The following is a 15,411-nucleotide window of genomic DNA, read 5'->3' as shown; positions in this document are numbered from 1 at the left end:
ACCTGTAAACTGCTTAAAGACAGATAGACAGAACAGGAACCAACGCGTGCTGAACTCTGTACTGTGGCCTGGGTTTGATTCACTAAACATAACAAGTGAAGCAGCATCATGCCATATACACATTGTATGGGGCTAATTCTTAATTTTCCCATGATCCATTGCTCACATGTTAAATTTCTCTTGCATGCAAACATGAGTGAAGATTGTTTTTTCCGCGTGCTGATGCTGATTTCCATGGAAAGAAGTAGGGATCCAAGCCTGAGCGCGCCCCTAATCTCCAGTAAGAAACAATGGGGGGAATTTATCAAAACTGGAGCAGACAGAATCTGGAGCAGTTGCCCATGGCCCAAGGATCAGCATCTCTCTTCAGTTTGCTCAGGTAAGATTTGAAAATGAGACAGAGAAGCTGATTGCTTGCAGTGCAAATCTGCTCCAGATTTAGTCTGCTCCAGTTTTGATAAATTCCACTCAATATGTTCTGAGCTGTCCATAGTGCTGATCCTGTGTTTTTATACAAGATCAACACTTGAAGGGTTATTCTTTTCCTAATTTAAAGGAGAATTATGCGGTGAGTGAAAACCACTCATCCCCATAATTCAAGCCAACCTGTGGCACTGAAGCTGTCACAGGTCGGCTCTGTTGATTGGGAAGTCCGTGGACACATACCGCCGATCGTTGAGTTCCTTGATCCTCATCCTGCAGAGAGCGTTGACTGTCATTCACCACTCCCCGCAGGGATTCCCCCCTCCCCTCTCTGTTTTTCCAGCGCTGAGTAGAGAGACAGAGCCAGCTGTCAATCAGTCGGGATCCATCCTGGCTGCAGCGTGGCTCTGTGCTCTCAGCATATAGCAGGCAATATCTTGCTATATACTAAGTTTTGGGTGACCGGAGGACATGCCAACCTTTCTATTGAGGTTCATAAATCCTAACAAATAAAATGAACCACAACCGCACCATCACTGACATTTAACGTGTAGCTTGATGTATTTCAGCAGTGTATTAAGCTGTATGGTTAAAGCTTTTTCCGATTGTGTGTGTTTGTGTATAAAAGATCAGCCAGATTTAAATGAACTTATCAATGTGTCATGTAGGGATGAGGTGCGCATTCGGCGTCACTATGGGTTTGAGGCGGATCATGCATGTTCAAGAGTTCCTGACGAATTTATGATGAATATCACCAGGCTGAGTTCTTTATAACCATAATGAACTGTTGGGCATTTGAACTGAGGTCAGCTGGCTTATGCTGGGCACACACCTTACAACCATCGCAAGACTTGCGCACACCGGCCTGTCCGGCTTTTATCTTACGAACATGCCACACACCCGCCGAACATCGTACGATGCTCGGCGGGTTTTCGAAACATTTTGTAAGTTAAAAGTCGTGCGACCTTACAGTAGTAGAGGTCGCACGGCTTCCACACACCTTACGATCATCGTACGATCGCGGGATTTCATCGTACGATCGCGGGATTATGTGTCAGCCTCTCTTTTTTTCTTTATCCAAAATCCATATTTTTTTGTATTTCCTACTATGTTAAAAAAAATAGGTTGGGGTTTAATTATTATTATTATAGTATTTATATAGCGCCAACAGTTTGCGCAGCGCTTTACAATATAAGGAAGACATTACAGTTACAATACAATTCAAGACAAGATGGTAAGGAGGGCCCTGCCCCTGGGGGCTCTGCCTATCTAGAGGCAAAGCCAGCTGTGCCCGCCCCCTCCCCCGTCCGCTCCGCCAGTCAGCGCTGGCAGATCGGAGCGGGGAGAGGGGAATCCAGCCCCTCCCCCTGTCACGGCAGAGAGCTGTGACAGGATCGAGAGGTGAGCGAACGCCGGTATGTGTTCACTCACTTCCCGTTCTACTGAGCCGACCTGTGACAGTCTCATTGTCACAGGTCGGCTAGAACTATGACGTGAGTGCAAATCACTCATCTCATAGTTCTCCTTTAACGCTAGCAATGGGCGAATCTACCCGGGTTCGATTTGTGGGGCATTTGTTGATTCCTGTTTTGAAATGTGCGAAACCTGAATGTAGCATCACATCTTATCAAAGTCTGTTGGAGAATGGGGAGCTAGACATTACTATGGGGGACATTTAACAAAGCGGAAAAAATTAAATACTGTACAGCCCTGCTCGCGGTATACTGAGCTTAGGGTAATGGGAGGACGCTAGTTTGTGTCCTCCCGTTACCCTAAGGAGAACTATGGGGAAAAACACTGACCCCATAGTTCTCCTTTAAGACTAAAATAAATGTCTCTGCAGAGTTTGTTATAACAGTAATGTCTGACTGAGAAGAACAGCATCTTTGCAGTCTCTAAAAATGTGAAAGACCCACAATGCTAGTAGAGACCATCTTTGCCTAGGCTGGAAGTAAAAAGAGGGAACTCAAAAAAGGTTTTCTTTTCATTTGCAGCAGAAAGTACTTTTTAATTTAAAAAAAGTACTTTCTGAGGAAATCATGTAATTTGGTAATGCTGATGTGTGCCCCCCAGATTTGAAGGTCATTGTGTAATTATGGGTCCACTTAAAATGTCAACTTAAGCCGATCTCTACTCCCCTTACCGTTATTGCACAAATGTTTAGATCACAAAATAAATGTTGTGATATTTGAAGTATAATTAAACCTCAGGGTATAATGCATGTATGTACTGCTAGCAAGCAGTAGATATATGCAAAAACATGAGGAAAAAAAAGTTACCAAAAAGGTTAAACCTTACCTGTGTGTCCGCCGCGCGCTCCCGTCTGAAGATCCTTGAGCAGCCATGAAGATTCATGGGGCGGGTGGCTACGCAGTAGAGATATTCGGCCAGGAGAAGAGAGTCCCAGGGTAAGTCAATGCAGGCAGCCTGGCAGTGTGCACCCGCACTGACTCCGTGGGACACAGTATTCAGCGCTGGATCAGAGACAGGCACCAGTGCTGGAGGGACCCCTGAACACTACAGGAGAGAAGAAGATGATCGGATCAAGAGGCATCATTTAAGGTAAGTCCTTAAAGCGGGGAGGGGGGGTTCGACTTAACGTCACATTAGACCCCATATATACATCACACATTAATCTGTTTTCTTTAACCCAGCGCACCAAAACGCACAGACGGTTCCTATCTGTGCACTGAGGTGAGCTGGAAAGGTGTGTTGGAATGCCATTAAAGGGTGTTATGGTAATGTGCGTTCACTGAGCATAACCACAAAGTATAGGTCCTAAAATAGGCTTAAAAATACAAAAACTGGAGTTTGGCTTTAAAGGAACAGTCACCATCACCCATAAGGAATATTGAGGTATCATGGCACCTAGCTGGTATTATGCCCGGTTGGTTAGTAAAAATGTGACTTGTTTTTAATAGGAAATTGATCATAAGGCTGAAGTAGAGCACCCCTAGGTTTTGTTTATATCTCGTCTGTGGTGATCACTCCAGTCAGTTCATTTCCCTGAGCTGGCAGAATTCTCTATATTAAAGAAATGAAGACTCCAACAAGGATTACCCCTCCTAAAGGTGCTCTTGGATGGTCCTACTTTTAAGTAGCCCCCCCTAAAAAAAGAGAAATAGATCAAATGAAAAGATATTCACTTTCAACAATGGTTTCCACTAACCTAGACTAGGTGTCGGTGACATCACTCAGATTCCTGAAAATCCCACAAGAAAGTGCACCGGAAAAACACATATGGCAGGCTCAGCATTCCCAGGATCCTGCAGTGATGCTGAGTGACCTCACCGGTGCCAAGACAAGAGGACCGGAAGTCAGAGTTTGCATTTATCTGCTAATTCATTTAAAAAACATGCGGGGGATTTATCAAAACTGGAGCAGACAGTATCTTGTCCATATTAACCAATCAGCTGCTCAGTTAAAATGAAAGCTTAGTGGTTGTATGGGCAACTGCTCCAGTTTTGGTAAATCCCCCTCGGTGTTTTCACATGGGGGTGGGGCTATAAAATAGACTACACATTTTCTTACTAGGTCTACCTTAGCAGGTAAGGTGAGTAGGCGGAGCTGGGAACACAGGTGTGGCAACTGTTTTTCACACAGAGATATTAGAAGAAATGGCATCCGCCCAAACTCAACTGGAAATGTTATACTTTATCAATAATAGCTAGAGAAAAATACATATTCCTCACATTTTTACAATGCTTGTCGCCATTACTCGTCTCTAGCAAGGGTAATACACTCCCTCACATCTCTGCACAGCCTTCCCGCCTAATCAGCCACTTTCCCGTACCATGTGACTCCCATCCACGCCCACTCCACCCGGAGCGTCCTGGTAGCGTTGTGGTAGCTACACCCTCGGCGGTGACGTCAGCAGGCTGCGCCGGACAGCGCACGTTGTGTATGTGTAGAGCTGAGCTGCAAGTCCTCCTGGTTGTGTAAGTAGAATCGTGTGTGTCAGTCTCCGGTTATATCTGTTTCCACCGGCTGTATAAGTTAGATAGGAAGGTTTTCTGAATTCAGTTTATATCATTAGTTAACACAGGCTGTTAAGGTAATGGCATTAGTTGCGCACCCTCCAACATGACACGCTTTACTTCAGAGGGTTCTACAGTTTTAGATAGAGCTGAGAACAGTTAGAACGCCCTTTAATACTTTGTTTCATTAATTAGATATCTTCCTGCCTTGTGACAGTGTTGTTACTGTAGCTAGTGAGATCTCTCCAATGTGGATACAGAGCACAAAAAAAAGAAAAGCAAAGTCAGGTTCAGCAGTCACTACCTGGTTCACACCTATGCGTATTGTAATATGCGCGTCTGTCGCGCGACCGTCACGCGTTTTTTTTTACCGCGATTCGCGGTAAAAAGCAGCGCGACCGTCGCGCGATTCCAAAGGCTACTTGGCAGTATACAAAGGGAAAACGCCCTACAAAACGGACCAATACGCAGCAAAAAACGCTCCGGGACCTTTTCATGCGTGGGCCGTTTTGTAGTGCGTTCGGGACGGGCGGAAATACGGACAGGTGGGAACGAGGCCATTGACTACAGTGCTATTTATTTTTTTGACCGTTTTGTAGAGCGTTCATCGAGCGTAGGACGCGCTACAAAACGGTCAGGTGTGAACCCTTAATAATAAGGGCCCATCTATACCAATCACATTGTGGTAACGTACGTTGATTGCTTGTGGTGCTATTGTGACTGAACCCCCAAAAGCACCACCAAATGCATGTGAACTGTATGTTGCACTGTGTTAAAAAAGATGTTGCCAGCACCTGGGTTTCCATTTTCAGTCGCAACACACTTTAATGTTTGAGAACGAATGTCCTTCAGCATGATTGGTCCCTTATTGGCTATTTGTAATGCCATTGTGTTCCTGTTAGATTTCTCCCTCATTTCCTGTCATAGTGACAATGTTGTCAGCTGGACAGAGACTGATGGAAAATCACATCCATGACCCTTTGCCACAGACATGAAAAAAAACCTGGCTTGGATACTGATGATTTTACTGTAGTACTTGCGTCAAGTAGAGGAATAAGGGGTTCTGACTTATCTCCGATGCTGATTTGCTGCATGCTTATAATTAGTGTGTAACTGGCAAGTACAGAAACCAGGCACAGCCAAAAACTGGTACAGGACAGCAATGGCAGGCACCATATTTCTCTCATGACATGAACACTTTAAAGGGACACTCGTCAGAGAATAATGCAGGCTGTGATTACTTTGAGAATGCTAGTTCTATGGCTGTCATTCTGATGCTTTTATTTTAATGCTCGGTGAGTCTCAGACTCTGAACACGTATAAAGATAAATGAATCTTCTCATTTCAAAATGCTTGTTCCAGGACTGTGACTGAAACATACTGAAATCAGTATGTTTACCTCATACTTCTCTCATGGCAATCACTTTAAAGAAGTCTCACAAAAAAAAAAAAAAAAAAATACATTTTTATTTTATGCACTAGGGGACCAAGTGCATATAGCATATGGCCCCTGTAGAGGAAGGTGCAGCCAACTCAAGTCAGTGCTAAAGGGGTGTGTGATAGAGCTGCCAGCTGCTAGTAAACATACAGTGCACCAGCAGCTTTATCACACAGGCCCCACAGCGGTGATCATTTATTCATAAACGCTCACTCGGCACCGCAAGGCTCTGTGATCTACTTGCCATAGCTGCTGGTAAATACATAGCCCACAGTGCTGGGTAATATTTTATGAATGGCAGTACTGGTCTCCAGAGCGGTCACTGCTGCCAGAGACCAGGGCTGTCACTCAGTACTCCTTCTTCTCCTTGCTAGCAGTGTGGTTAGACAGAGGTGCTTATACTGTCTGATCATGCTACTTGGCAACGGCAGGACAAACTTGGTCCCCTAGCGCAGTTCCATCTTCACCTCTTCGATCTCCCGGGCGTCCGCCCCATCTCCTGTCTCCGCCCCCTGCCACTCCATCCCCGTCTCCTCCGCTGCCGCTCTAGCATTGAGCTAGTGCGTCCGCCCCATCTCCTGTCTCCGTCCCCTGCCGCTCCGTCCCGGTTCCCGTCTACCACGATGGGCATTCAGGCCCGGAACATACAGCTGTCCCTCCTCCGTGTCACAGACTTTACTGCAGTTCATTGTACAAAGTTTTTACAATGAACCGCAGTAAAGTCTGTGACACGGAGCTGGGCAGAGCAGAGTCGGGAGCGCTGCTTCGCCTGCGGCCCAGTACCATTTGATCCGCGGCCCGGGGATTGGGGACCACTGCCCTAGCGGATGGAAAAAAAATTACCATTTTTTTGGAGGCTTCCTCTTCAAATGCCCATTTATACCTATGCATTTTAACGCACAGAAACTTGTTAGCCATTTTTATTTTAATTATGCAAATTCACATGTGCGTTGCCTGTTTTTTGATACGTCAACTCTCATTATAGGGAGACACACTGGCAGTGCTTGATAAGGTGTGCATACAGCCTAAATGTCAGGTGATGGAAATATGACCAGTAGAGAGAAGCCCAGGAGGGGAGTGTTCAATACCTTTTATAGAATGTATCATTTTGGATGGCTGCATCTTTTTTTCATAGCTGACACCTGTAACGAGATTTACAGGAGCGCCCTTCCTGACCATCAAATTTAAATGCTAGTTACCTGGCTGTCTCAAACTTCAATTAATTCTGTATTTTCTACAGGTGCATTGGAGTAATAACTGGTTCTAAGTGAGTTGTTCATAAGCTGGATAGTTCATATTTAGCAGCAGGTTGTATAAACAATATCAATGGTTTACTTTGTGGCTCCTGTCAGAGAGTATAGACACAACATTTTTCCTAAAACTGTATTTTTTTTCTTAACTTTTAGTTCAAAACATGTCAGGCAAAGAAAAGGTGGTAACTGACAGTGAAGAGGATGACACAGAAGGGACAGAAGAGGAGGATGACACAGAAGGGACAGAAGAGGAGGATGGAACAGATGAAGAGGAGGCTGAGAATGGAGAGATGAAGACTGTAGTGAGTAAGGATGGACATGGGGAAGAGGATGCATCAGAACACCAGACAAATATGTTGGGTGAAGATGAAAATCCTGATGGAATTAAGAAGAAGTCAGTTATTCCCGGCATCATATACCTTGGTCACATCCCACCGCGCCTCCGGCCTCGCCACGTCCGAAACATGATGAGCGTCCATGGAGAAGTGGGGCGTATTTTTCTGCAAGCCGAAGGTAAGAAAAGATTGTATGGTTGTTACCACGTGACAAGGAGGACTTTTCTGGAATTTAAATTAGGAAAGTGCTTATTCCGGAGACACTGCAGACCACCCTGGGTCAACTTCTGTTGAATCGCACAAATTGCACATGTGACTGTCTTCTCCTCCAAGTTATGATCTGTGATTTATGGTTAGGAGTAAAATGCAGGCCACAGTGTCCAGCAGCTCCATCCATATGTGCATTGCTTGTACAGCTTCCTTGTGCGCCATGTAGAGGTGCCGGGAGGCAGAATGTGACGTCACTCAGGCCTGGGCAACATATTTAGAATGGCTGCTCGGTGCGAAAAATGACAGTGCTGTGCTAGGGGGAGGCTGAGGAGCCGCTTAGCTGGCGCAGTGGAAGGCAAGTGGTGACCCACTGAACACGGGGTCACAACCCACCAGTTGGGAACAACAGCATTAGGGTGTTACCTACAGTACAGTCATTTTGGTCAGTTTTAGAAGAAGCCTGGTGGACAGTCACCTGTTGGTCTCTTGTATGTTTTGGGGACTGAGGAGTAAGTTTTGCTTGTTTTGGTTTGCCATGTCTCTTCCTGTTCACATTTAGAGACTCATTCCTCCTGCCATGGCGGTGCTTGCTCCCATTCCATTCTAAAATACTTCAATCCAGTCGTGGCAAGAATGCAGATGCAGAAACCCAAGTTTGGGGACTTTAGTACCTGAGTCAGTGCTACAAAAATAGTGCGTTTTCAGTGAGCATATATTTTGATATATTATTGCATTGCTTATGCCAACATCATTTTTATTATATCACTTTAACATTTTTACAAGTCTGCTTTTTGTTCCAAAACCTTTTTGTTTTACTAAATATAGAGATTTTGTAGATTTGCCACAGGAAGCTCTCAGTGTAGTCACTCTTCTTGTCTCTTGAACAAATATATCAGCCACACAGGGAGTGCATTGTTTTCAATACCCAGCAGATACATAGTAAGGAGCAGTCAATTATTAAGTAGAGGTGCAAAGTATGGAGCAGAGCCCAAGTATATAAAGATCTAATATGGCTGTCCCCACTTACAGATAGCTGCAAGATACAAATTCTACATAGGACTTGGTTTTTGAAATGTAAATACATATTGATAGTTTTCACAAAGCAAATTGAGTACTGCAGAGTCAAAATCGAAGTATTTAAAACTACAGCATCCGATGAAAACTGAAATTCCAGTGGGCAGATCCACTACTGACACCTGCTATCTTAATTAAAACATGCATATAACTCAAGGGTAAGCAACCTTCGCACTCCAGCTGTTGTGGAACTACAAATCCCATGAGGCATTGCAAGGTTTTTACATCCAGACATGATTCCCAGAGGGAGGGGCATGATGTGATTTGCCTACCCTTGGCCTAGTTCAGGGGTCAGCAACCTTAAAAACTCAAAGAGCCATTTGGACACGTTTCCCACAGAAAAGAAAACACCGGGAGCCACAAAACCCTTTTGGCATCTAAAATGAAGATAACACGGCATATATAGTCTTTTACCTTTATGCTATCTATAGCATGTATATAGGTATATGTGGGCTTAGTAACACTGGGCTTAGTAACGCACTGGTCTCTGGACTTACCTGAGACCCTGCAGCGCACACCTGAGAGTGGCCCTGCAGAGCACACCATAGATCTTGCACAGCCCATCTGAGACTCTCTATGGTGGGCTCAGGTGGGCTGGTCGCCGGGGTCCCCTTTTCCCTGTACCTCCTCTCAGCTCCTCTTACCTGCTGCTGCTGGAGCCTGGCCTCCTTCACCCCCTCCCGTCACCTCTGCCATGCCGCCTCTGGTACAGCTGATACTCGTGTAAGAGGCCCCCCCCCCAGGCTGCCCAGAGCCCTCACATGAGTATTGACCGTACCCCCCTGATGGCGGCGTTCTATCAAACTTTGTCACTACGTTACAATGTGTGACCGGTGACGGGGTCACACATTTCAATGTAATCCTGCCCAGTTTTTTAGCGGTGGAATGTGGGACCACCAATAGGTCAAGCATTCCAACGCTTTCTCAGCTGTTCCAGGGCAGATCGGCATCGCAAATCGTATGTGCAGGAGAACCAATCTGCCCTGGAACAGCTGTTCGGTCCTGAAATGTAATTTCTATCTGACTCCACCCCACTCACAAAGTTGGATAGAAGTGACATTTCAGGACCGATCGGCTGTTCCAGGGCAGATCGCTGACCACGTCAACGGTCACACATTGTAACGTAGTCACAAACTTTGATAGAACAGCGGCCCTGTCTAATCATGTAATCAGAGAAATAGATTATAATAGAGAACATTACATTGTAATGTTGCCCATTATAATCAATTTTTCTAATTAAATGAAATAATAGCACACAGTATGCAGTTACACCCGGACCTCACTGGGCCCCCTCAGGCCCCGAGGCCCTGACGGTAGTCCCGCCCCTGGACAGGGAGCCACAGCAGAGGGATGAAAGAGCCACATGCGGCTCCAGACCCCTGGCCTAAATTATACATACACATGTGCATTAGATCTCCCCTAATTTTCTGATCAAATTTAGTTTGATGTGGTAAATTCACTGAATTTTTTTACATCGCGTAATGTTTTGTGTTTTCAACCCCTTTTTTGGCAGATCGTGCAATCCGCAAGAAGAAGAAAAAAGCGGGCAGTAATGCCCGTGACTTTACAGAGGGCTGGGTGGAATTCCGGGACAAACGTGTGGCCAAGCTGGTAGCATCTAGCCTGAACAACGCCTCCATGGGTACGAGGAAAAAGAACCGCTTCCATGATGACCTGTGGAATATGAAGGTGAGGTTGGGGTTTCTGCCATAGAGGCAGCAATTTTGAATGCTGACTGGTATTTGTGAACTTTACATATTGCAGATTCATAGTGTTCTCTGTTCTGAGGAAATTGATGTTTGCTTTACCATATTCCTGCTCAGTCTGATTTTGAAATGGGAGGGTCAGCCTTTATTTTTACCACCTGAACAATCTATGTTATGTAATAAGAAATTCTGCATGCCTAAACATTTGATAGGGTCTGCCTTGAAATACAATGCCTATTCCAGGCAATGCTTTAAATTTGACTTCAAGCTCTCTGCAGACTTTTAAGGGGGGAAACAGTGAGGAACATAGGTAAAGGAGAGTTCTTTGGGAATTCCATATCAAAACAATATACTTTTTCTTTGTATAATAAACATTTATCCGTTTTCAATCCTGCCGGCATCTGTATTTTTTTTTTTTTAAATAGTTAAAATATAGCAAAACTTTCTGTTGTATTTTGTCCTGCTGCTTGAGGAATGCCTAAAATAGAACATGACAAAAAATATATTTTGGATAGCTTTGCATATAGTGGGGAAATGTTTAACCCCTTCACGACCAATGACGGGATAATCCCGTCATGAAGTCGGAAGGGGTTACACAGACTCCCAGCAGCTTTTAGCTGCCGAGAGTCTGTTCCGTTTTGTCAAGCCAGCGACCGGCTTTACAGTAAAGCAATTTTGGCGGCTCAGCTGCCGCCAGATCGCATGTACGATCCGGTCACCAGGCTGCGATCTGCACTTTAATAGCTTATTTAGAGTGTTAATGTGACACTGGGGGGTGTTTTGGACCCCCAGCATCACCTTAGAGTGCCTGTCACTGCCATTATGCTATCACATGGGGGGCTTGTAAGCCCCCCACCCCCATGTGATAGCAATTAAAGTAAAGTTTAAAAAAAAAAAGTTTTAAAAATAAGATTAAATAAATGTAAAGATAAAAAAATGAAGTCCCCTGAAAACACGCTTTGTCACGTAAACACGCATCGGGTGCGCATGCATATGAAAAGGACGATCGCGCTACACATGTTGGGTATCGCCACGCACGGTGGAGTGCGAGCAATAATTCTAGGGCCAACATTTATCCGAATCTCTAAACTGATGACCTGTAGCGGCTTTTAAAGCGTCATCTATGGACTTTATGGAGTACTGAATTCTGTCGCAGTTTAACGCACGCAAACAATTTTTAACCTGGGCGTGTTGGGTATCTATTTACTCGTTGTAACCTCATCTTTTATATTTTACAAAAATGGTTTTATATAGTGTTTTTGGGCACTAAATTCAAGTTAAGTGCATTTTTCACTAAATTTTTAGGTTTGATAATAAGTTGCGCTAATGTCGTTCAAATTTGCAACTGCCAACATTTTATTCTACAGTGTCTTGGCTTTCAGAAAATGTATAATGTTTGGGGGTTTTAAGTCATTTTCAGGCCTAAAATGTGGATTATAACATGTTAACAAAAAATTAGAAAAGGCCTTGGTCCTTTATCGGGTTAAACCCGTCTGGTTTTTGTTGTTGTCTTGTGTCCACCTTAAATGTAATGGTACATTTTTAGAACCTCTGTGGGGTATTTAGCAGATTGAGTTCCACCTTAAATAATTTTCGCTAATGTTCTCCATCTACAGTATCTGCACCGTTTCAAGTGGTCTCACCTTAGCGAGAGGTTGGCTATCGAGAGGCAGGTACGGCAGCAGAGAATGCGCGCCGAAGTGTCGCAGGCTAAGAGAGAGACTAATTTCTACCTGCAGAATGTAGACCGCAGCAAAAAGTTCTCCAAAGCCGACCGTAAGAGGGCAATGGAGTCTGAAAGCAGCACCATCCCTGACAAGCAATGGAACTTCACACAGCGCAAGACAGAGGTTGAAATACAAGCCCTCAAGGCATCCAGTGACAAGAAACGAATTGAGAAGCGGCAGGAGCAGGCAGAGCGTGCACAGGAGAGATCCCAGACGAATCGCTCACTTCTGCAGAAAATATTTAACCCTTCTTGAGCAAGGAAAGAAAACCGTAAAATTTGAACTTTTGGGGCACCAATATAGGACAGACGAGCGTCTTTGCCTTCTTCCCTGAGCAGCAGCAGTTTCCACTTTTCTACTAAGGGCTTTTGTTCAGTGTAAATATTTGTTTTTTAACCTCGAACATATGGAATCCATCTTGATCCTCCATCACTAATAGACATATATGTGATGGTCTTCTGAACACCCACCGAAGTTCAATGATCTGTAGCTCTACAGATGTATCGTAGTATTCCCAACTCATCAAAGCATTGGTGATTCCAGTGGGCATGTCACTGATGCTGCAAAGGTGTGGTGTGTCCTGCTGGAGCATTAGCTTTGAAAGTCAGCCTCTGGATCTTGGCGGTGACAGATAGCGACCCTGATAGGTTATGTGTTGCAATGCACTACTTTGCATTGCCAAAAAATGCTGCAAGTGCAGTTCTTCAGTACATTTTGGCAGCCTGTTTAAATAAATGGGCTTCCTTAACATGATGCATATTACCTATAGCACAGACTGCCATGGTGTGAATAACCCCTTTAGGTGAACCTATGAATATAGACATGTGGAAGCTGCTGTTGCTGGCTTGTTTATGAAGTGATCATTTTTTTGAAAGGTAAAAACTTATGTATAGGTATACATTACAGATTTTAGCAGGTGTTTGCTGGCTCTTACCTGCCTTTGTCCTGTAACTGCAGAGACAGGTCATTGCTATAAGTGGCAGATGTCTGCCTGCTATTAGCACACAATTTGTACCAGTACTGTAAAAAAAAAAAAAGAGAAAGCATGCATATTCACATCGGTCAGTGTACAAAACAGTTTTCTTGTACATCACCATCAAGATAAAGTTTCTTTGAAGGGAAGCTTTAACCTCCTTGGTTGTAATCCCGAGTGTGGCTCGGGATTAATTTTCAGTACCATAAGCGGTAACCCTGAGCCACACTCGGGATTACAGCGTAGCGTTGCTTACCTTGTCCCTCAAGCCACGCTGTGTCCTCCGGCATCCGTCCCTTGCGAGCGTCCGCGTCGCAAGGGGGCGGAACCGGTGGGAATTTTAAAAGTAAAAATTACGAGAGAAAAAAATGACAATCAGACCACCAGGGAGGTTAAGTGACTACTGAGGAAATATGCAGGCCGCCATTACTAACCTCTCCTGAAAATGTTAGTTGCCTGGGTATCATGCTGATCCAGTGTGCTCCTGTCTGTACTAATTTACCTCTTAAACGATTACTTTATGGCTATGAACCTACATTTAAAGGCCAGCTGCCTTCAGTACTGATATTTCAGGCAAAATAGAAATTTTATATGTAAATGCAGTCTGTAAAATCTCATACAAGCTTTAAACATGTTCATGTAATTTGTAAGTTATTTTAAAGCTGCAGTTTTCATTAAACTAATACCTGGTAATCTTGCCATAAAGGTTCTTGTTCAGGCACTTCCTAATATAGGGTAACAGTGCTCTGTCCCTGGCTTCCAATTGCTCTGCGTGGTCACCTTCAATGTACAATTTGAGTGGCCATGCCAATATTCATTGCACAAGTATGTTCCTAATAAATAAAAAGCAGCCTTTTAATGAACATCATCGCTACATTACAAAACAGCGGCTCCATTTTGAATCGTGCACCAACCACTTCCATCTGTATGATAAAAACAACAGCTGCTGAATCCTAGCAGACTGTGCAGCATAAGAGTTAATTTAGGCCTTGTCCTTCCTAATTATGTCATACTAAGTAGCGGCCTAATCCTTGCATCCTCTGCGTTGAGCTACCCCCTCCTACAGCTTTTTGAGGCATTCGGTTGTTCAGAAAGTGTGGACATTCCTTAACATTTTCTTGAATAAAACATTCAGTGCAGTGGGATTCAAAGGCTTTATTAGGAAATTAGAATGATTCACAGGATAAGTCATTATGTGGGCCTGAAGTACTAAAGCCCATTAAAAAAAAAGTTTCCCTGGAAAGAGTAAGCTGGCACTGAGGACACCTGAGGACTATGACTTTTGCTACAAGGCAAATCAAGCATTTGAAGAGAACAAGAGAAGTCACTACCTCTCACTACATTTAATTGCTGGACAAAAGAAGTCTGGCCTGTCAGCTTTGGTGGGACCACAGGTTAAAGGTATTACTCTGTGTTGTATCATCTCCCTAGAAGAAACAGGGAACATGGCAATTTAAATTATGGTACCAACTGAAGTTAGGTTGCAGAGGAATTGTCTTGCAGCAAACAAAGTGATCAGTTACAGGCGGATCAAAGCACAACTTTGTATTGCCATGTTCCTATTGGGAAGATTTCTCTTACTTGCTGTCTATTTGATAGGAGGCAAGCAGAAACTGACAGCCAGCAATAAAAAAAACAAAAACATTTTCTACTAGAGAGGGGAACGGTTGGTCCCTCTGTCAGGGTTTTATTACTGGCCGTGTCACCAAGAAGCCCCTCACTTCCTGACCAAGTGAAATGTCAGAACAGGAAGAGAAGAGAAATCTATATTAACAAGACAGGATCAGTAATCTTTCGGCTTAATCCGAAACTATTTGGTGAAAAATCTTTAGGAAACACTGGCAAAACGGTTCCCCATAGAGATGAAATGACAGTCTTTGTCATCAGTTTTATGTATGTGGGAGGCTGCCAATCTAGTGGAACATTTGATGAGCCAGGTTAGAAAACATCCTAGTCACTGCTTCAAGATAAGTGTCCACTAGCACTCTATCATCTCCCCAATCCCTTCAAATGTGTGGCCCTGGTACCTATGGGCAGGCCCGGATTTCCCACAAGGCCACCGAGGCCTGGCCTCGGGGCAGCAGAGCCCCAAGGGGTGGCAGCGGTGACCTTGTGGGGAAGTTGCGGGCGCCGGTGTAAGGTGTCCGGCTGCCGCACACTACGGTCCGCTGCCATCCAATCACGACGGGGCGGCCCGAGGCTCCGCCCACCGGCTCCGTAGTGTGCGGCCGCCGGCCAATCACGGCGGGCCGCAACTCCTCCCCCCAGCTGTCAGATACTTCCTCCGGCGTCAAT

At 44.6% G+C, this 15,411-nt stretch overlaps 1 protein-coding gene across 1 annotated transcript; it reads left to right on the top strand.

The window, feature by feature from the left end:
• The first annotated feature begins 7,252 nt into the window (after positions 1-7,252).
• On the top strand, positions 7,253-12,402 carry ABT1 (activator of basal transcription 1). Its single transcript, XM_018557991.1, has 3 exons — positions 7,253-7,604; positions 10,224-10,399; positions 12,033-12,402. Exons 1-3 carry the CDS (start codon positions 7,253-7,255, stop codon positions 12,396-12,398), a joined length of 894 nt encoding a protein of 297 aa, XP_018413493.1. The 3' UTR covers positions 12,399-12,402.
• The last annotated feature ends 3,009 nt before the right edge of the window (positions 12,403-15,411 follow it).

This window comes from Nanorana parkeri, unplaced genomic scaffold (genome assembly GCF_000935625.1).
Source record: "Nanorana parkeri isolate BGI_ZX_2015 unplaced genomic scaffold, ASM93562v1 scaffold315, whole genome shotgun sequence".
NCBI classification, from domain to species: Eukaryota; Metazoa; Chordata; class Amphibia; order Anura; family Dicroglossidae; genus Nanorana; species Nanorana parkeri.
The sequence above is the reverse complement of the archived record's forward strand: the minus strand, read 5'-3'. Positions and strand labels throughout refer to the sequence as shown.

Bases quoted from the DNA above. Each gene is read 5' to 3' on its own strand.
- ABT1 (XM_018557991.1), top strand. From the start codon at position 7,253: ATGTCAGGCAAAGAAAAGGTGGTAACTGACAGTGAAGAGGATGACACA. The intron at 7,605-10,223 runs GTAAGAAAAGAT...CTTTTTTGGCAG, and splicing joins TATTTTTCTGCAAGCCGAAG to ATCGTGCAATCCGCAAGAAG. The intron at 10,400-12,032 runs GTGAGGTTGGGG...CTCCATCTACAG, and splicing joins ATGACCTGTGGAATATGAAG to TATCTGCACCGTTTCAAGTG.